Source organism: Nymphalis io, chromosome 24, assembly GCF_905147045.1.
Source record: "Nymphalis io chromosome 24, ilAglIoxx1.1, whole genome shotgun sequence".
In the NCBI taxonomy this organism is placed as follows: Eukaryota; Metazoa; Arthropoda; class Insecta; order Lepidoptera; family Nymphalidae; genus Nymphalis; species Nymphalis io.
Genome location: NC_065911.1, coordinates 1,969,040 through 1,991,927, shown reverse-complemented (window position 1 = coordinate 1,991,927; position 22,888 = coordinate 1,969,040). Strand labels below are relative to the sequence as shown.

Genomic DNA, 22,888 nt, shown 5'->3' with positions numbered 1-22,888 from the left:
ATAGATATGAAGGCAAGCGACTTCGGAGCTTTAGGGCTCTTTACAAAGAGAATGAGAGGTGAGAGGCTCTTTACACAGCAGTATTTTAATAATTTAAAACGAAATATACAATCAATTAAATAAAAAAAAAAGTTTTTTATAAGACCACGATATATTAATGCTGTTTAAATATTTGTTTGTTTGTAATGTAAAGTATATAACAATAATACAAAGTAAATACTGGAAAGTTACAAACAAAACACATTCCTCTGCAACGATGATGAGAGATGAAAATCTAGGTTACCTTAAAAGCTAACCTAACCAGAATATATTAAGCGAACATTAAGATTAAGTTTGTCTTTGTAGAAAACTCGCGAGCTGTGTAAATTATAATAAACGGTTGAATATACTTTTATTTATATTAAAAGGTTTATTTAACTTAAATAAAATACTTTTCTAATATATAGTTTAGTTTATTACTGCAGTAAATAAGTTCTTGGAAATAACGTTACAAAATATTGAACGCTAAAATTTATAAATATTTTATTAAAGCGTTTAAAATGTAGCAAAGGTAAAAAGTTGTTTTTATTAAGATTTTTTTTACTAGGTAAAATAGCCTTCATTCTTGTTTCAGTAACAGTAATTTCAGTAACTTAAAGTATTTCTCAAAAAAAATTAAATAAAACATATTATGTTATTCAATGAAAAACAAAATATATTTCGTGTCAGTACAGTACAGTAACAGCCTGTTAATGTCCCACTACTGGGCTAAGGTCTCCTCTCCCTTTTGAGGAAAAGGTTTGGAGCTTATTCCACCACGCTGCTCCAATGCGTGGCATAATTTCAATGAAATTAGACATATGCAGGTTTCCTCACGAAGTTTTCCTTCACCGTCAAGCACGAGATGAATTATAAACACAAATTAAGCACATGAAAATTCAGGGAAAATTCAGTTAAGATTCAGAATTATCATAATTATCTAATGTGTGAGTAACCTACGTACTTGCACAAAGCCATGCCACAAATAAAGCTACTAAATATTCAAAGTGAGGTGACGGATCACATCAGATAGCTCATTAGTTATATAAATAATGACAATCAAGAATACCCCCAGAACAATTCTCGTGATATTTGCGTTTTCTTAATTATAATAATCCATACTGACATTAAAGTAAGAGTAACAGCCTGTGAATGTCCTGCTGGGCTTAAGCTCTTCTCCTTTTTTAAGAAGAAGGTTTGGAGCTTATTCCACCACGCTGCTACAATGCGGGTTGGTGGAATACACATGTGGCAGAATTTCAGTGAAATTAGACACATGCAGGTTTCCTTGCGATGTTTTCCTTCACCGTCAAATACGAGATGAATTATAAACACAAATTAAGCACATAAAAATTCAGTAGTGCTTGCCCAGGTTTGAACCCAAGATGGGGTGCATGTCAGTCACCTCCACGTGGTGCACCCTGGGCAACGGGGTCGACCAGCAATCCGATGTTTTTTCCGGATTGCTTGTCGATCGTGGCTGAGACTGGTACTTCTCTGTTGCACAGAGTGGACCAGCTAGCGGCTTCGTGGCAAATATGAGGACTCCGGGGTCCTTATGGGCCGCCGGAGAGAGAGAGGAGGAGTTGGTCTCCGGGATCCTTTCGGGCTGCTGGAGACAGGAGGAGGAGTAGAAGGAGGAGGGAGAGGCGGGTTCGCCCAGTTTTGGTGTCGATGCTGGGTGGACAGACTTCGGTCACCGCCTTCTCAAACTCGTTTCCCCATCCAGGCACCAGCCTGCGACGGCCGCAGGCGGGGTCGCGGTGCTAACGCGTTTCCGTAACCCCGCCACCATGCGGTGAGGCAGAAACGAGGAGGTTTTAGTGGGTAGGATGGTGGCCTTCTGCCCCGTGAGTCCCACATACCCGTCTCGGTCGTGTCCGGGTGGGAGGCTCAAATGCCGTTCCTCCTCGAAAAAAATAAAAAATAAGGTTTGAACCCAAGATCATCGGTTAAGAATCACGCGTTCTAACTACTAGGCCATTCCGGCTCTCGACATTATTACAAGTGAATATTAGATCGGATCTTTAAAAGGTAGTAATTCTATCTATGCATTAATATACTTATATTACTTTATACTTATATTATTAATATACTTATAATTAATGATAGTCATTAATAACTGATTACCCACTTGATTTGATTTGAAATAAATGTATGTATAACCAAGTACGTATAGTATGATTCTTTAAAAAAAAATGCCCTCAATTATAAAAAGCATTGCGAGTTTAATTGCTTTGATTGCACGTATGAGGGTGTGTGTGTGTGATATATAATATAATATTCGAAGTACATTTTTTTAGTTGCGTTGCGTTGAATTTATTTCATTTTCTTAATGAGTTTTAAAAATAACTCCTCGTGACTTTAATCCAAAGTTACTATAAACTAATAAAAGTCAGTTTTTTATGTACATTTTTTTTTTTTTATAGAATAGGAAGGCGGACGAGCATATGGGCCACCTGATGGTAAGTGGTCACCAACGCTCTTAGACATTGGCATTGTAAGAAATGTCAACCATCGCTTACATATCCAATGCGCCACCAACCTTGGGAACTAAGATTTTATGTCCCTTGTGCCTGTAATTACACTGGCTCACTCACCCTTCAAACCGGAACACAACAATATCAAGTATTGCTGTTTTGCCAGACGAGCTTGCACAAAGCCCTACCACCAATAAATCTATCCTACTAAATGAGAAAACATTTATTTTGTAATGCTTTAATTACTTGGGCTATGTGATGGTATGGTACCATCTATATATAATATATTCCACAGATAAAAAGCAATACTTAGCATTGTTCCGGCTTGAAATGTTGAGCTAGTGTACCTACAGGCACAAGGAACATAACATCTTCGTTCCCAAAGTTGGCGATGCATTGACGACATAAGAGAAGGTTAATATTTCCTATATTGGCCTCTTTGCCAGCCTGCCTACCTAATATCATAAAAATAAATAAATTTATATTTGAAAAAAACTACTTATCCAGTATACATAAAAATTATACCAAAAGTTGCAGCGTGATTGCAGACAAGGCTTTAGTATATAATATTAATAAATAAGTAGCGCTACGCTGGTCTACGCGGTTTGAATTAAGACTATTAGAAAGAGTTATTAATAAAATGATTACCAACACAGTAATTATAATATAGTGTACATATTTGTAAGTTAATTTTTAATCTGTACTCAGATTTCTTTTTGATGGGGTTGTCGAGAAGGGATGGATAATTAGTCATTATATTTAGTCCTAAGCAATTTACCGTACAGTAACTATGTAGTACATACTTTATTATAACTTCCATCCTAACTAACTCTTACTGCTGGTAGAGCTTTGTGCAAGCTCGTCTGGGTAGGCACCACCCACTCATCAGATATTCTACCGCAAAACAGCAGCACTTGGTATTGTTGTGTTAAGGTTTGAAAGGTGAGTGAGCCAGTGTAATTACAAGCACAAGGGAGATAACATCTTAGTTCCCAAGGTTGGTGACGCATTGACGATGTAAGCGATGGTTAACATTTCTTACAATGTTAATGTCTAAGGGCGTTGGTGACCACTTACCATCAGGTGGCCCATATGCTCGTCCACCTTCCTATTCTTTATAAATATATATATATAATAATATAAATGCGAAAATGAATTTGTTTGTTTGTTACGCTTTCACTTCTTAATTACTGAAACGATAACTTTTTCCTACATATTAGGGGTACAGAGTACAGAGTACTATATCGTATTCAGGTGAAGCCGGTGGCGGGAACTAGTTGCTATATAAATACCACCAATTATCTTATTTATTACATAATATATATAAATACTTATGTTAGAGAAATAATTATTATAATTATGAAGATGAAACATTCGAAACTTTGACCTAAGCATAATAACTTCGAAAATATTATAAGCAATTTATATTTTTGAAACGTAAAGAAGCATTTTCTCTGCAACTTAGCAGGTGACTTTTATTACGGAGCATAATAGTCCATAGAAACAAGATCAACTTTCAAATCGCCATCTTTACGAATGAATACAAAACATCATGAAAATCCAACGCTGCATAAATCTACCGTTACAGTCAGCAAAAAATAAAAATGTTTTTTTTTAACCCAATTTATACAGAGAATAGTTTTGAGATAATGGCGAAGTCACGTGTAAATACGAAAAAGATTTTAGGTCGCTTGTAAATATTATGAAAAAGCGCTGTAAGCGCTTGTTTGGTTTAAAGCAAACAATAATTTCATTAGCTTTTCCGTTCTCATATTGGTCGTAATGTGTGTTTTGATTATCAAAATTATTGATGTAGATGGTGAGCGCGTTCCATTTGGGTAACCGTTATATTTTTTCCGTTACTTATTATTATATGCTTTTTTTAATTCAAGTTTTGATTGACTTTTTTTATTAAATTGTTATTTTAAGTACAGAGTGTTAGACAAGCCATCCCATACATCGCCAATGGGCCACCAATCTTGGGAACTAATATGTTACGTCCCTGGTGCCTGTGGAACAGTATATTGTCTAGTAAAAAACCCCATGATTCGCGTGTCTTATGTACTTGGTGATTTTTGTTTTGAAAGTAGCTTGGTATAACCTCTTAGTTTATAAACATCGCACAGATATTTCCTTTAATATTTTATGCATAATACAATTTTTTTGACTGCCTCGTTGGTTCAGTGGCTGGTATATTATGCCCGCAGACCCCAAGATTCTGTATTCGAACCGCGGTTCGGGCCGATCCGACTAAAGATGTTTTTTTAAAGAAACTTTTATAGATCAGGGGAATTTTATAATTTCAATATTACGGCTTTACTTATAAACGTTTCTAGCGGCTAATTAGTTAAACAAGGTTGTGTCTTCTTCTTTCGAATGTCAAATTAATAATGACAGAAAGGGAGAAAGCGTGGCATTAAAATTTTAATTACGTATCTCGCTGGTCAAATCGACAGTCTAGTTTAGTATGCAATATGTTGTTACGTACCAAATGTGGGTCGAGTTATTTAAAAAAATATTTTACTACAAATAAAAGGTTTTTATTAATTTTATTAATAATTAATTTGCTTTTATTATTGTTATTGTCACTCCACGTGTTGCTGTTCTGGCAAGCGTCCAGCTTAAATTTCATTAAATTGAGATCAACGGAAATCAGTAGAGATCCTCTTGACCATGGTTTTGGTGTAAAACTATTTCGTCTGTCTCGTTATATATTAGGTCCTTACATATAAAATTAGAGTTTTGTCGTACTGACCACTTTGGTCTGAAATGTCTCCTCTTTGGTTAAGAATTCCAAATTCAAATTTATAAATTCATTTAGCTGGTACATTTGAGTTTTGAAAACAGTCATTCATTTGTTTTTTCCTCGTTATTTTTTTCATTGGCGTCGCTTATTACCTCACAATGGAAAAAATGAAATATCGGTATATTTACGAGTACGAGTTCTACCGTGGCACCAGTGCTGCAGAAACAGCTCGAAGAATTAATGATGTGTACGGTGCTGGTGTCGCAAAAGAAAGCACGGTACGTTTTGGTTTCAACGTTTTCGTTCTGGAAATTTCGACCTTCAGAACCAACCCCGTGGACGGCTGGAGACCAAAGTGGAAAATAAAGAATTAAAGATTATTGTGGAAGCGAATCCATCACAAAGCACTTCAGAGATAGCTGCAGGCTTCGGGGTATGTGATAAAACTGTATTAATCCACTTGCAGCAAATCGGGAAAGTAAAAAAACTTGAATTTGAAAGGTACCTATACCTCATGAATTGAGTGAATCGAACTTGCAAGCACGCGTCGACTGCTGTGTTACTTTGCTAACTGACACTAATGAAGGGATTTTAAATGGAATCATTACTTACGATGAAAAGTGGATACTGTACGATAATCGAAGGCGCTCGCCGCAATGGCTGAACCTTAGAGACCCAGCCAAATCCTGCCCTAAACGAAAATTGACTCAGAAAAAGTTACTTGTGAGTATTTGGTGGACTAGCGCCGGTGTCGTTCACTACAGCTTTCTAAAATCTGGCCAAACGATTACGAACGAATTTAAACATTTTCTTACAAGGAAAAGAATCAACTCCGATGCGGCAGTCCAAACGGCCTTCAAAGAGTTTATTGATTCTCGCCCCCATGGTTTTTTTAGTAAAGGGATCAATGAACTACCTATGAGATGGCAAAAGTGCATAAATAACAACGGTGTATTCTTTGAGTAATTAAATATATTTTACAAAAAAAAATTGATTTTATATTCCTCCCGTACATAACGCCAATTTCATATGTAGAGATCTAATATTGCTTTATGTACTTACTTACATGTATTTATTATTATTTGTATGTACTTTGTACAAACCCCGGATATAAGCCTACATGCCACCGCTCTGGGGTCAGGCTAACCGTGAAGTCCAGTGCAATAATAATATTATTATTTTACTCTAACCACTTCGGAATGGAGAGACCAAGAATGTCAAAGTTTCAAGGGGCATCAGATCTCTAAGTCCGGGCCTGATTCGACTCGTCAAATACCGCATCGAAGTAAGTTTACATTGTGTAAAACTATAATAATAAGTAAACGTACGCTTACCGTTATAATTTTTTTTTTTCTATAGAATAGGAAGGTGGATGAGCTGATGGTAACCAACGCCCATAGACTTTGGCATTGTAAGAAATGTTAACCATCGCTTTCATCACCAATGCGCCATCATCCTTGGGAACTAAGATGTTATGTCCCTTGTGCCTGTAATTACACTGGCTCACTCACCCTTCAAACCGGAACACAACAATACCAAGTACTGCTGTTTTGCAGTAGAATATCTCCTGATAAGTGGGTGGTACCTACCCAGACGAGTTTGACTCACTCATCTCATATTCTACTGCGAAACAGCAATTCTTAGTTTTTTATTGTGTTCCGGTTTGAAGGGTGAATGAACCAAGGATACAACGACATAACACCGTAGTGCTAAGGTGGGTGAATAATTGGTAATGTAAAGGGTGGTTAAAATTTCTTACAAAGTCAATGTCCATGTGGCGACCACACACCATCAGGTGGCTCTCAAATAGAAAAAAACCTAACTTAGTCTAATAGTAAGCTACAGCGTTTGTAAAAGTTCCTTTTAACCGTGTAACTGGTTAAAATTAGTTTTGACTGAAAACCAGTTCTAACTATAACATATATATTACAATTGGCCGAGTTCCAGTCGAGTAATTAGAATAAGAAATGATAGCATATAAAAAACTAACTAAAAACTCAATAAATACTCTTTGAAATTAAAACACACATATCAATTTGTTAAAAAGAACATTTGCCAAGACAACAAAAAAAAACAACGAAATATCACTTTTTAAACGGTACCACGTGACGTCATAACATCGATCAAAACATATGGGTCAATGTCTGGACGAACGTCACATTCCAAGGTTCGATACTCTAAAATACCTGTAAAATATTACAAAATATCGTCACGTTAATGATTCATGCTGACTGAAAAATATCACTGATGTATTGGTGCGCTTAGGGGATTAAAACCGACTCGTACACCGGGATAGCAAATGGGATGACGCTCTCTTATAGAGTCTTTCACTCTCCGCCACCATTCACTACTACTTCCCAGTTTTTTTAGCACATATATAGGTACTTCGTTGCTATATTTTATTATAATACAGTAACAGCTTGTGAATATCCCACTGCTGAGCTAAGGCCTCCTCTCCCTTTTTGAGGAGATGGTTTTGGAGCTTATTCCACCACGCTGCTCCAGCAAGAGTTGGTGGAATACACATGTGGCAGGATTTCAGTGAAATTAGACACATGCAGGTTTCATCACGATATTTTCCTTCACCGCCTTCTCCGTTTTATTATAATATTAAGTCTTCACTTATATAACCTTAAAATAACCAAAAATTCTGATAATTGAATTTCATAGAACAGAGCGTCCCATGGCGGTTGTTATAGTAGAGTGACGTTGATCTAGAACACTATGGTACACTCAGACACTGTAAGAAGTGTACACCAGATTCAGTCTAAGATATTAGTTTCTGGCATCACTAGAACACAATAACGTCAAGCTTTTCTGTGTCGTTGGAATAATTGGTGAGAAATTTTGAAAACCGAATTAATGTGAGTTCAAAAACAACGTTATAATTATTATATTCATCGCAGAATATGATCGCGAAATGTCAGTGATTTGCCAATTTCAATTGCGAGACGTTTTGATAATTTTCTACAAGTATCCTAAGAAAAAACGTGTTACTAAAAAAAGAACAGCTTATCCCACTGCTGGGCTTCCTTTTTGAGGAGAAGACTTGAAACTCATTCAACCACGCTGCTCCAATGAGGGTTGGTGGATGTACACATGTAATGAAACTTCAGTTAAGTTCAAGACACATTCAAGTTTCCTCACCGCCGAGCACGTGATGACTTACAAGCACTAATTAAGCACATGACAATTCAGTGGTGCTGGGTTTGACCCTTCATCGGTTAAGATTAACGGGTTCTACCCACTGGGAGATCTCGGCTCTCGGCGACTAAAAAATCAACCCTGAATAAACTGCATCTATTTGTTTGTTGGTAATCCAACATCGTTACGCTACAAACATAACAATTGTGACAAACTGGTCCAAAGGGGATTACACTATTGTGTGTGGAATTAAAGTTAAAATACAAGAGAAGCCAAGGAAATAAAACGTAAAAAAGTAAGTTTTTAATTTGTAACTCAAATTCAGCATTTACTTGCAAGATATTCACAAGTGTAATCTATTACAAACGAAGAAGGAATAAAGATAAACAAACCCTAGATTTACATATTCCATGCGATTTGCTAATAGCTCTGCTGTGTTATGCACTACACAGAGTTCTTGTAACTACTTATGTCCACATTAAATTTACTTCAAAAGTTCTGATAACTTCGACATTAAAGACGCCATTTTTTCGCTAATCCATATTAAATATCACATATTATTCAAGATCTCCACACCAAGGGTATCGTATCACACAATGTTAAAGTTGTTAACATTTTTATATAAATATTTTTATGTATTTGTCTTAATATAAAACAATAATTAAATAGCCATATTTATATAGTATAGTAAGTGTAAAACTATTAAATTGAAAGATAAAGATATAAAGAAATTTTCTTATTCTTGGAGACCAGAGTCTTCGCTAGCTTACGCAGAACACCTCACAAAGTGTAAAGAACAAACATACAAATATTTAATTTTATTTACTAAGAAGAATAATAAGATTATTATTATATCACCATATTTAGTTAAATATGATTATTTTATACACAAACAAAGCAAAATGAATACTTCTTAAGGGATAAACTCGTGCCAAAAGTCGTTCGTTTCAAGGGCCAAATGTATCAAATATGACAACAATCTGGACGGAAGCCAGATTTTTGCTATGCATTAATTCCATACTGAAACTTTTTTTTAAATATATTATTTACTAGTATCTACTACAAGTTTGTACCACGTGTAAAGGATTATGTACCTCTGTACGGAGAAGGAAGACGAGCTGTTGGTCGTAGAAAAGTCTTGGCTGTGCAACATGCGAGAATGGACGGGAATCGCGATTGCTGCCGAGCTCTTTCGCCTCGCGGAAAACAAGAAGAAGTATTCAAAGCTGACTGCCAACCTTCGCTAGTCGGTGAGGCACTCAAAGAAGAAGAAGTACGGGGTCACTTCTTACTAGTATGATAAATGTGAAAATGTTTGTCATTTTATCATTGTACTTTCACGTTTTATCTATTCAACCGAATCATTATGAAATTTTGGATACAGATTATCAGGGGTAAAAAGATAACATAAATACCTAACATCAAACCTTCACACGGTGAAGCATCAGTTGGTAGCTATACTTATAATTTTGTTATTGTCGCTTATTAATCAAGCACTTAAATACTTTTATAAAACTGTAATCCGCGGAAGAACACTATGCATGCAGTGTTTGCTTTCAAATGGGTGTACATAAAATGTTAGTTTTAACACACAATTTATTAAGATATAATGTATGTAACATCCACTAGCAAACCTTTAATAAATAAATAATTACATTATTCATAGTCTTGTTCCGTATTTAGAATTGCTTGTGTATTAATTCCGATGACAAATTGATTTGAAGATTAATCGTTTAATTATTATTTTAATTGGCTCTTGTCTATCTGTTCAACTATAACATTAATCTATGGTATTAATTACGATAAAACTGCAGTGTTCTTGATTACAGTTTTTTTTTAATTTATAATCTAAGAGCTTCAATTCAATAAGTTGAGTAATTATTCAATTTTCATTTTTTTTTGTACGTTATATAAGTTATTGAAGACAGGCTGGGATGATGGACAATTAAGGTAGACCCTGAAATCCTGTGGTCAAATGCAGATTTCCTCACGATTAAACACATGAAAGCACATGAAAGTTCAGCGGTACTTGCCTTGCTTTGAACCCACATTAATTTTTTTTTTGACTACCTCGTTGGTCTAGTGGCTTGATATAAGGCCGCAGACCCGGAGCTCCTGGGTTCAATTCCCAGGTCGGGCCAATGATGAAAAAAAAGAAAGTTATTGGGTTATTCTGTCAGAAAATTCTCAGTAGCAGCCCGGAGTCTGGAAGTTGGAAGTGTGAACACTCCCGTGCCTCGGAAAGCACGTAAAGCCGTTGGTCCTGCGCCTGAACTCTTGCCGGTCGTGTCGGATTGCCGTCCCATCGGATTATGAGAGTTAAGGAAAAGAGAGTGCACCTGTGTATGCGCATACACTTGTGCACTATAATATCTCCTGCGTAGTTGGCTAATCTTTCTTGAGATTGGCTGTCATGGCCGAAATCGGTCTGGAGGACATTATTATTATTATTATTATTATTTTTTTTTTTTTTTTTGTATAGAATATGACGAGCACCTGGTGGTAAATGGTCACCAACAGCCATAAGAAATGTTAACCATTACTTACATCGCCAATGCACCACCAGCTTTGGAAACTAAGATGCTATGTCCATTGTGCCTGTAATTACACTGCGCTCACTCAACCTTCAAACCGGAACACAAAAATACCAAGTAGTTTTGCGGTAGAATATTTGAAGTGGTACGTGGTAAGTGGGTGGTACAGACGAGCTTGCACAAAGCCCTACTACGAATATCGATTAATATTCGTGTGTTCTAGCCACTGGGCCATCAAGGCTCTTCAGGTGATCTATCTTTCTAGTTTTAATATACATTATATAGTAAATAGATTATGTTCGTGAAAACCCTTTTTCCTATAAAACCACCGTAATATTTATTTAGTCTATATAGAATAACTGCCGTTACCGAAATCGTTCATGAGTATATCAAAATGTCATTTCACGATCGTATTCTGCGATGAGAATCGTGTTTTATTCTCACAGAATCGGTCTACTGATGGGCGATTATCCATTACGAAAATATAATCGAATTTCCTAAATCTCAAGTCACCTTGTTCTTATTCACGCTTTACTTGTTTTAATAACGAAACAGATTCTTAGCAAAGAACGAAATCCGCTTAAAGTGTGAACTTTGAGTAACTTAGCCATAAAGCGCTTAGCATAAGCAAATTACTGAAGTTATCTTGAAACAGAAAGAAAACTAGAAGTGACATATGACAAATTGTGTTTTATCCTATTTAAAAATTAATAAATAAGTTTATCATGCATTTATATGTTTTTATTTATATTTATTTTTAGGAATTATTTTAAGCACTACATTATATCAACGGATAGCGCTGTAAGTCATTAGTTCTACTCAACCTCTCTGTAGAGTATTTAATTTATTTATTCAATGTGTTACCAATTGCCGGCTTTGTGATTTACTTTTCTTTAAATAGTTGAGTGTTTTTAGTGGCGACAGTTGCAGACTGACGTCATAAACCGATATTATAAATATCATTGTAAACCTTCTTGGAGGGTCATTCATTTTATTCTTCTGCTGTCAATTAATCTCAAATGTCAATGTCAAAATCATTTTTTTATTTCACATCCTAACATTATGTATATATGTATGTCACTGAACTCCTAAACGACTAGATCGATTTTGATAGTTTTTTATCTGTGTATGACAGGTTTTAAGATAAAACAAAATAGATTTATTTCATTCGCATTTTTAAATTTATTTGCCTGTAACTGTTAAATATAATAATAAAATTGTAATAAGAAACCCATTTTCGTTTTCACACATTTCTTAAATGCTTATCATATATAAAATTGCATACAATCATAGTTGAAATATCATATGTATGTGAGTCTGGGAATAAAGTATATGAATGTTAATTGTGTATATTAGTAGAGTTCACGGGCGAAAATTGCCTGAGCTGATGGATAAGACTATGGGAAAATCTGCATAATTTCTGAGCAGCCTTATCCGCATTGGAATAAAGACTTCTGCCTTAAGAGGATAGGAGGATGGGCTTACTGAAACATTGATATACAAGTACATTTATTACAAGCTTGTATTTAAGTTGCAATGTTTGTTAGTTTTTTCATAAATTTTCCTAATTTTATATGTTGGTTCAATTCTGATAACAATGCACTTTTATGTTAACCATGGCTTCACACCCAGGATTGAGGATGAGGGAACTCTTCAACGATCAACGTCAAATACACGATTTTTTTTTAAATTTATTTATTATACTGCATATTTTCATTTAATTCGCACCAACTTAGCGTCCGTGATCTTGTTTAACTTGTTTGTTCTACATATAAAACATGAATAAACATAATTTTATTTCATGGTTCACAAATATATATATAAAAAATGTAACAAACTGTAATCGTAGTAAATAAATGTAGATTGCATTATATACTTTGATATTTATATAGAGAGACATCAACACATAAATATGACACGAACTCGTTACTATATACATGTATGTGTGTGTATATTATGCAGTGCCCCTGTATAAGCCGAATTACACTAACTAGCTACGTCATATACATATGTATGTATGTTGAGGTAAATCTCATTTCGTGCTCGCAAATAATCTGTCAGAGATTGCACATCGCGTTCACAATTAATTTATTTAATCTATGCTGTATATATCGCACTATATATGTATAATTGCTTTTTCTTTCGCTGTCGTAAATTGTTTTTGTTTCATTATTTGCAAGGACACTGACTAGCTTATAAATTAAATACATTTGTCACGTTTTTTTTTATATTAAGCGCTCGTGTTAAAATTATTAATTAAGATATTTTTCATGTTTATTGGTCGGAAAAACAAATGAAAATCAAACATAACAAACACCGTTACAATTGATTTTGAGAAACTTATAAACCATTTTTCTAGATGCATACACGATACGCACTTTAAATTTGACAAATTTCACGGTATATTATTTTGTATATTACATTTAAAAAAAAATTGAAGTTAATATTAATATTAAATGTAGTTAAATAATTATATGGGGGTGTATAAAAAAATGACCGTTTTATCAAATTCAAGATTTAAAGGATTGTAAATATTTTAATCCTATTTAATACTTAATAATAAATGATCCCTTTAGAGCATTCTCTTTGCTCCCTATATTCTCTTGTTTATTCCCATTCGACTTTAAAAAAAGTCTGGTTTATTTATTTGTTTAAGAGAAACAAGATGACAGTGTCCTACGAAATTCTCGTAATTTTAAAGCATTACTGGAAAAAAAAATACAGTCACTGAAGCAACTCTTGAAATTAATAAATATGAAGGGGAAGGTGTCCTTGATCAGCGCACAGCGCGGCGTTGGTTTGAAAAATTTAGCATTACGACGCAGATACGACGTTGAAAAGGAAGAAGGGCTTCGGGTGACCATTAATGGATATTGATGAAGTTCTGCAGGAAGCTGTTGACTCAAATCCATCCACAAGTACTCGCGAACTTGCCAGGGAGTGTGGTGTGTCGAAAGATATTGTAAATCGCCATCTATGCTCCATGGGGAAAGTGAAAAAAAGCAATAGAATCAACTAACAGGTTAGCAATTTGTGAAAATTTATTGAAAAACCTGTGTCACCTGTGATAAAAAATAGGTTTACTGGCGAAATCCGAATACCCGTGAACAATGGCTAGATCGCAGTCAAACTGCTTTTCCGGTTACTGCAAGGGGGCAATTTGACAAAAAATCCATATTTTGCGTTTTTTGGAATTTTGAAGGTGTTATTCATCACGAATTTGTTCCTGATGAATGTTCTATGAATTCAGAACTTTACTGCAAACAACTGGACAAATTGTACACCAAATTGTCAGAACGTCCTGCTTTGACCAAACGAAAAGGAGTCTTATTCCAACAAGATAATGCTCGTCCTCACACTTCCCGTCGAACCAAAAAAAAGTTTGAAGAACTTCATGGGTTCGAGCTTCTGCCTCGTCCCCATATAGTCCAGACCTCGCACCATTATATTACAACTTGTTTCGATCCATGGCCCATTTTCTTCAAGGGAAAAAATTTAATAATTTTGCGGAAGTTGAAATGGTGGTCCAACAGTTCTTTGACAGCCATGGTATCAGCGTGGGATCGAGCAATTGGCTAGCATATGGCTAATGACAGTTGATAACAATGGACTTTACTTTGAGTATTAATTGTATTTTATATCAAAGAAATAATAATACAAATATTTGGTTAAAAAACGGTCATTTTTTTTGATACACCATATTATTTATTGCATGATTGATGCGATAATTTATCATCAGGTTTTATTAATAAAACCTATAATCTTCATAATCAATTGTAAACAATTGCATATTACTTTTTATAAATTTTGGTTTTAAATTAAAAAAAAAATCACATTAGCAAAATAATTGTATTGACTGCGTCGTTGGTCTAGTGACTATTATTAGTGACTACGATTCGCACATCCCGAGGTCCTGGACTTAAAAATGTTTGCGTTTTTCTGACGCCTAAACTCTTTCCGGTCGTGTCGGACTGCCGTCCCATCGGTTTATGAGAGTGAGGGAATAGAGAGTGCATTTGTAATTGCACACACGTGCACTATTGTATGTCCTGCGCAATCTCTCTTGAGATTACTCGCCGTGGCCGAAATCGGTTAGTCAGATATCATCATGTATTATTATTTTGAATAACTAAAGCGTTGGTGAGCCAGTGTTGTACGTATACAATTTGATTTAAAAAAATACGGTAGAGCTATTAAATAAAAATAAACTCTAAGCTCGCCGCAAAACACGGTCGTTAAATGTCAGAAAGTGATTTGCGACATTGAACATAATTATTATAACATTCAAAGTATATACGCATCAAAATAGCGTATCACTGTAAGTCGACATTAAACATTTCTTGAGTGACATATAAAGTAAGTTTTAATAGATTAGCACAGATGTCCAACCTCATCCTAAAAAAATATCAAACAATTTATATAAACATAAGTACATGATTAATTATTTTCTTCATCATCGCTGACTTAAATAACTGAAGTGGTATTATATTCAGAGAGTTTGTCTTTCGAGAGTTTTATAATTTGAAGTAGATAGCTGACTATAAGGTATTATATAATACAAATTAAGAAGATCGTTTTTTTTATAGAATAGGAATAGGAAGGATGATATATGCCACCTGATGGTAAGTGGTCACCAACGCTCATAGACATTGGCATCGCTTACATCACAAATGTGCCACCAACCTTGGGAACTAAGATGTTATGTCCCTCGTGCCTGTAATTACACTGGCTCACTCACCCTTCAAACCGGAACACAACAATACCAAGTACTGCTGTTTTACGCTAGAATATCTGATGAGTGGGAGGTACCTACCCAGACGAGCTTGCACAAAGCTCTACCACCAGTAAGGAAGTTTTTCATATTCGAAATTCAAAAACCCTCATGGTATAGTTATAGGAGTGATGATAACGCTTAAAGTTATCGGAAACAGCATTTTAATCTAATATTCAACCCCCTACATTCGAAGCTGCGAGCAGAGAAACTATCGTTTCTTGTAAACCTTCTCTTATAGCAACGCCGTGTATATTTTATATATATGTGGTTTTCCATGGCGAGACAAGAAAATGGGCCACCTGATGGTAGTCATTTACTCCCATAGACAATAGACCCTGGATGGTTATTGATGAAATCGACTAGTTACACCGCCAATGTGCCACCACCATGAGATCTAAGATAGTATGCCTCTTAAGTCTGTAATTATACTATAATCCCGTCAGATAAGAACAGACCAATACAAATTAGTGACTTTCGCTGTTGAAGAGGGGCGGTACCCACCAAGTTGACCCACACAGTCACAATCTTCATTTGAAAGTTAGTACTCTTTAATTCCGACTATCCGAAATCTTTGGCTCACAGTTTTGACACTAACAGCTTGCCATGGATGACGTGTGCTGATTTTTTTCTGTTATTTAATCTTTAAACAAAGGTATGAAATCGTAAAACAACGTCTTTCAGATATATTATATTAAATATATAATAAACTTATTACATTGAATCGTATTGAAATAGAAATTCAGACGAGATCCTTTCCGCATATTATGTTTATAATATTCACAAATACATTTTGATTCTACTCCTCCTTTCGGATCGATACACATCTCGTCCGTGCTTTATTCGTTCAAGTAAAGCCTGTAAGCGTGTCAATGCTAGGTTAAGGCCGATCTTTTTGAGAGCAATGTTTGGATCTTTGGAAAAATTTTATGGGCTTTTGGCTCATCTTTGAATAGCAAATAGACATACAAATAGATAAATTAACGCGAAACACTTAAAAAATATTTATGATAAAGAATCCTAATTCAAATGCGCTATCAAGTTGTATATTAATTATTATTATTATTGATTACCAAAGTAGTAAGTTCCATTAGATATTTTAAACAAAAATATTTATATTACAAACTTATATCACAATCAAAAATGTACTTTATTCAAATACAAAGACATTTGTCATTTTAAATTTGTCGTCATGGAGTGTCAATTCTACTGAGAATAACTCATAAAACTCAAGAAACTCAGTAGTTACTCTTTTTATACATACATACACAAACATATCTAAAATCATCGAATACACACTCCAAGCTTTTTTGTCTATACTAATATAATAAACAAATAACTCTGTCTGTCATGCTTTCACGGCTAGAACACTACCGATTTTTATGAAACTTGGGGTTAAATCTCGAGGTAGGTTGTTATAACCCCTTCCCACCAACATTCCCCCCCTTACCTAACTTACGAGCGAAGCCAAGTCATCTACATAATCTTATACAAAATAATACGCCTTATTTATTTTTATTTAACTTGCACAATTTGTTTGCTTATATTAAATCTTGCTAGATAAATAAAAACCACTTCCTCTTGTCCTACGGAGTTGTATTTTCACATATTTTTTTTATATGCGCCGGGATGGCAAATGACTCTACTCCACCTGATGGTAAGTGGTAGTAGAGTCCTAACGCGACGACGGCCAGTACAAACGGGTAGAATGTTCTGTACTAAACATATTTATTCAGTTCCAATGAAGATACACTAATATGGTAATCCTGACCTGATTGATAGTCTTGATTCTCAATCCAAGAACTTCTTAGCAAAAGATTGTTTTTTAAGAATGTTTTGTTATGAAATTTAATTTAATCGGTGTTTGATGTAAAAACTTAGCCTTACAATATAATTGAAAACTTGTAACAGCTGCTGTATTTCCCGCCTGCGAACGTAAACGTCAAAGTATTGTTAATTAAATTTTACACAAATAATTATTTTCATAATCGCAAGCTACGTACCGCTACAATCAATCGTGCACAGTGTCAGCCATAAGGGCTTTCGACTATTTATAGGAATTTTATTAATAATAATAATAATAATATCCTGGGACATTTTTCACACACGGCCATCTGATCCCAAATTAAGCTTGTACAAAGCTTGTGCTATGGAAACCAGACAACTGATATATTACATATACTACTTTTTTTTGTAAATACATACTTATATAGATAATTACACACAGACTCAGGACAAACATACATGTTCATGCACATAAATGTCGGTCCTGGGTGGGAATCGAACCCACAACCTTCGGCGTGAAAGGCAAGTGTTCTACCAACCACGCCAACCGGCTCGTCATCAATTATTATATTACAATTTTAACTTTATTATACTTCGTTTGATCCTTATTAATAAAAAAAAAACAAAACGAACAAATTATTAATTTTTTCAATATGTCAACTGTTAATTGAACGTTACATCGAATACAAGTCTTCTTCAAACATTTTGGAATTTCCAAAATCGATAAGCCCTATATAACTTTATCTATGGTAGCTGTACACGCAACTGAAGTAAAAAACTTTATAGGTCAAACATACAGAAAAGTTGCATACCAATTTCGTCTTTAAAATTATACTTTCTTAGCGTAGAAATATAACCTATATTACATTAAATGAAAGAGCCCTTGCTAATTGAACTAAAAAAAAGCAGTGACAATTAACACGCACAACGCGACTTTCACAACACCGCGTATCACAGTTTACTGATATTTGTCACGAGCTGAATTCGAACCACTGTATTCGAGTATGATAATGAAACTGCAAGTAACTGTTCTCTTTCCACGTAGGTAACGAAGGCAATCTTCGTATAATAATTGCAATGTACGTTCCGAAACAGCCTGTGAATGTCCCACTGCTGGGCTAAAGGCTTCCTCTCCTCATTTTGAGGAGAAGGTTTGGAGCTTATTCCACCACGCTGCTCCAATGCGGGTTGGTGAAATACACGTTCATTGTTGCTTTTTTAAATAATTGCGAGTTTAAAAAATAGGAATTTCATTAATTAGTTATAAAACAATTCGCTAACCATATCAACTCAATAATGACAAAATACATGTCTTAGGCAAAATTTAAGCACCGTCATTAATATCTACTCAAAAAGTTTGATTATCACCATCTAATTTATCAAATCATCAGTTTGTTTTGACATATATAATTATTTATTGTATATTATGCTATTGTAACAACATTGAAGCAAAGGAATTGGAAGGGGTTCCACTCGTAAAGCGTCGGGGAAGGCGTCTATGTGTCTGTCACGTCTGAAGCTCAAAATGGTTCGACCTAGAAAAGATTGTTGCGTAACCGAAGGTAAAATTTTCTAGGTTTAATAGCTCAGTTTGGAATCACGTAATTTTATTCGAAGTAATTATATGTGTATATTTAATAAAAGTACATAATGCTTATGTTACCGAACGCATTGAAGAAGGAAATAATATAATGATATGATGAATCAATCAAAATAATCGTTAAGGGAAATTATTTTTAAATCATAATAAAATTTATTTATATAGCTTTGAAATAGATTTTTGAATAATGTATAAGATTAATTATTATAAATGAGTTAAAATGGTTTTGGGACCTATATCCTTTTTTGAAGCACATGAAACTTCAGTTGTGCTTGCCCGGGTTTGAACCCACGATCATCGGTTAAGATTCACTCGTTCTTACCACTGGGCCTTACCTTTCGGCTTTCTTACGTACATTGACTAATTCAGTTTATCTCGATAAAACATATACATGATAGATATCGTGGGGTTTGTATGCCTTTGTATACATTGTGTATTACTGTTATATAATAATTTGCACTGCATATATATATATATATATATATGCATATATATATATATATATATATATATATATATATATATATATATTATATATATATATATATATGATTGCCTGTTTTTCAATATATATATATATATATATTGAAAAACAGGCAATCATAGGAACTGCTGAAAGAAGTGAAAACTTGAAACTGTCAAATGTATTTGTCTTATTGCCACATGTATGGGCTCCGAGTAATAATTCTATCCCTTTTTATTATATCGCGTTTTATTCATCAAAATACACAATATGTCGCAAACTCGGTAAGAAATATTAATACGTTTAATTTAAATAGATAAAAGTTAAAATACACTTGTAATAAATTTCAATCGTTATTATCCTCATTAATTTCCACAATACTTAAATTATTTGTACTTTCAACGATTTCATTATATTAACATTAGCACGCGTCGGTGACGCGAAGCCACAAGTCTATCCCATACGATAAACCAGCGCAATACGCCTAAAGAAGTTTTCATTTCAAAAATGTAGCAGCCCGTAAATGTCCCACCGCTGGGCTAAGACCTCTCATTTTGGGGAAGAAAGTCTCGTATCATTTAATCCACTACGCTGCTCCGATACGGGTTGGTGGACAGTAAATATAATAATTTAGTGTAATTAAATATCTATGTAAATATTTGACAGAAAAGAGGAGTTTTATTTAGCTCTTTAAAAAAAAAAGTTCATGCAAAGTTTCATCAACCGTACGGGTTAAATTTTTGCTGGCAATCTCAAAGGCAACGATACGTATTCAAAGAGCCAGTGACATAATTAACATATCGTTTTTAATATCCTAATGTAAGACACCATTAGGTTCTTTTCAAAGCAAGGGTCGTATCAATGTCCTCTCGTCCCTTTGTGACCAAAGTTGAAAGGTTTTCAATCTGCAACCATAAAAGGACCGAACGCTTCAGGACTTAGTCCTATAGCAAATAAAAAAAATCGCTAATCTTATCTTAAGGAAATAAATGTGCATTATCTAATTTTAAATTTAAAAATTGTATTCTAAATATTTAAAAAATATATATCCCAGTAGATAAATACTAAAGCTACATTTCTAAACGTTTTTTCCGAAGACCAACTCACGCTAATGAATAGAGCGAAATTGTTTAACATTTCTTGGCAATACGCCTAAAAGTTTGTTTCATTCCATGTACTTTTTGTTTGTAAATATACTTGTTTTTATAAAATAATATAGAAAAAATAAGTGGTACACTAAAGACAGATAATCATTTATGTTTTAAAATAGAATGTATAATATAAAGATCAATAAGTATAATTTTATACACTAGTCTTCTATATTAATGTAATAAATTCAATTCATTACAAGCTTAATCAAAATTACAATTAAATATTGATAGAATATTCTCGCTACATATCATATACGTTAATCATATAAATAATTAATATATAAATTTAAAGGACAATAATTTAAGCTATTTATAACGACGTATATATTTACTTATATTTTTTTATATCGATAATAAAATGTAATTTTCAATATGAGTCGAGTTACATATTCAAAGCAAGACTTCATTAAAGCAAAGCATTACGACTCCATTAAAATATCCTTATACGATTTAACACCCAAATTATATAATAACCTTTATAACAACATAGCGCTGAGCCTAAAACGTCTGAAAATGACTTAATATTCTTTACGATCACATTCGTTACACAAATGAAAACGCAATTAAAACCGAATGCTTAGCATTAATATTTCATTCGTTAAGCCCTTCATGGAGGGAAATCTTCGACGCCATGACACTTATTTACGGGCATGAATTTTTAATGTCGGCGACAGGTGTCAGCGCAGCGCTTCGCAATATATTTAATATTTTCGTTTCTCATGCTATATGTACATATATAAATAATGTGAACTCACCCGAGTGTGGTCATGGTCACAATGGTGTACCAGAAGGCAGCAGGAATGGAAGTGAAGTTCGTATCTTGCTCGTTCTTCTCAGCGTAGAACATGACAGTGGCGAAGATGATAATGGCCATCGCTAGAGAAAATACTAAGAAGCCAAGTTCGCTGGCACAAGACTTGAGCGTGTACCCGAGAATCCGAAGACCCTGCGAGTGCCGCGAGAACTTGAAGATACGGAACACTCGAAACACTCTCAAGGTCACGAACGCGCCCGACACGTCGTCGTTGTCTGTGATCCCCAAGCCAATGTAGTATGGCAGGATCGCGACCACGTCAATAATTGACATGACAGATCTCACGAACTTACAACGATCTGGTGCAGCGAACAGTCGGAGCAGGTACTCCGCCGTGAATATCATCACGCAGGCCGTGTCCAAGCAAAAGAATACTATCTTATATCTCTCTCCACAAGGTAAAGTACCCGCTCGACCAGGTCTGTGCCCGCACGGAACGGTTTCTACAACATTGGCCATCACCGAGACAGCAATGAAAAATCCAGTCACATAGTAAAATACTAGAGCGGCTGTAGATGTGTGAGGGTTCTCAAACGCCCTCCACATCTTCTGCCTTAAGTCCGTAAGCTGAGGAAGGCTTTGGTCTCCCGCTTCACTAAGTTTATCGTCCATCAAACGTTCCGCATTTTCACGTTTCCTATCCCTGTAATCCTCGTAACAACAATCGCCAATAACATCCGGCAGGATACCAAAGAACGCGAGCTCCTCATCATAACCAGTTAAACACTCATGTTTTGGGTAATGAAGCTTCCCAGTCCTGTAGTAATTGAGTATATGTCTGAATATATCTGGATCTCTGTCGAAGAAGTACTCCCGACTGTCCTCGTCGTAGAAGAATTCCCTCTCGGACGATCCGAGCAGGGAGTCTGGATATTTCTCGAGAGTATTCCTCCATGTTTCGAAACGTCGTCCTGATACATTGATGAGGAGCTTCTCGTCCTCGGCGCGTCTGCGGTCCTTGGGGACGGGTGGGGGAGGAAGTGGGTGCGTGGCTATGGGTACCCAGCCGATGGCAGCGGCGCGCGCGAACGGCAGCCATGCGGCGACGGACGCCATCGCGTGCTGTCGGCGCCACCGTCGCCGCTCTACTGAAAATCGTAAGCAGCCGTACCCCCCACCCCTGCATCGCGCTATTTCGGGCAGCCCGCCCAGATGACTCGGTGTGACCAGGTGATGAACTAAAATAGCCCTAAGTAGTAAAGAGTACAGATGTTTAAGTTTTATCGCGATCTGTTGTGGATTTATGATGCGCGTTTAGACCGAAGTATGTTTACAATACAGTTATATCTTTTGAAATTTTACTATTATCACGTCAACACAAGCAATTTTACTTCAAAAAAGATATTGTAAAAGTAATAAAAGATACTTTATAAGAAAAGTTT

General features: G+C 35.1%; 1 protein-coding gene across 3 annotated transcripts in view; it reads right to left on the bottom strand.

Annotated features, from left to right (window-relative positions):
- The window catches only part of LOC126777981 (potassium voltage-gated channel protein Shal), a 168,338-nt gene extending 145,776 nt beyond the window's left edge, over positions 1-22,562 (bottom strand). For all 3 annotated transcript variants that reach the window (XR_007670112.1, XR_007670113.1, XM_050501350.1), the window contains exon 1: positions 21,448-22,562. Coding sequence is in view for 1 of the 3 variants with exons in the window: in XM_050501350.1 (XP_050357307.1) it covers positions 21,448-22,562 (1,115 nt within the window). In the remaining 2 variants the exon portion in view is untranslated. The remainder of the gene's footprint in view (positions 1-21,447) is intronic.
- Between the last annotated feature and the right edge of the window lie 326 nt (positions 22,563-22,888).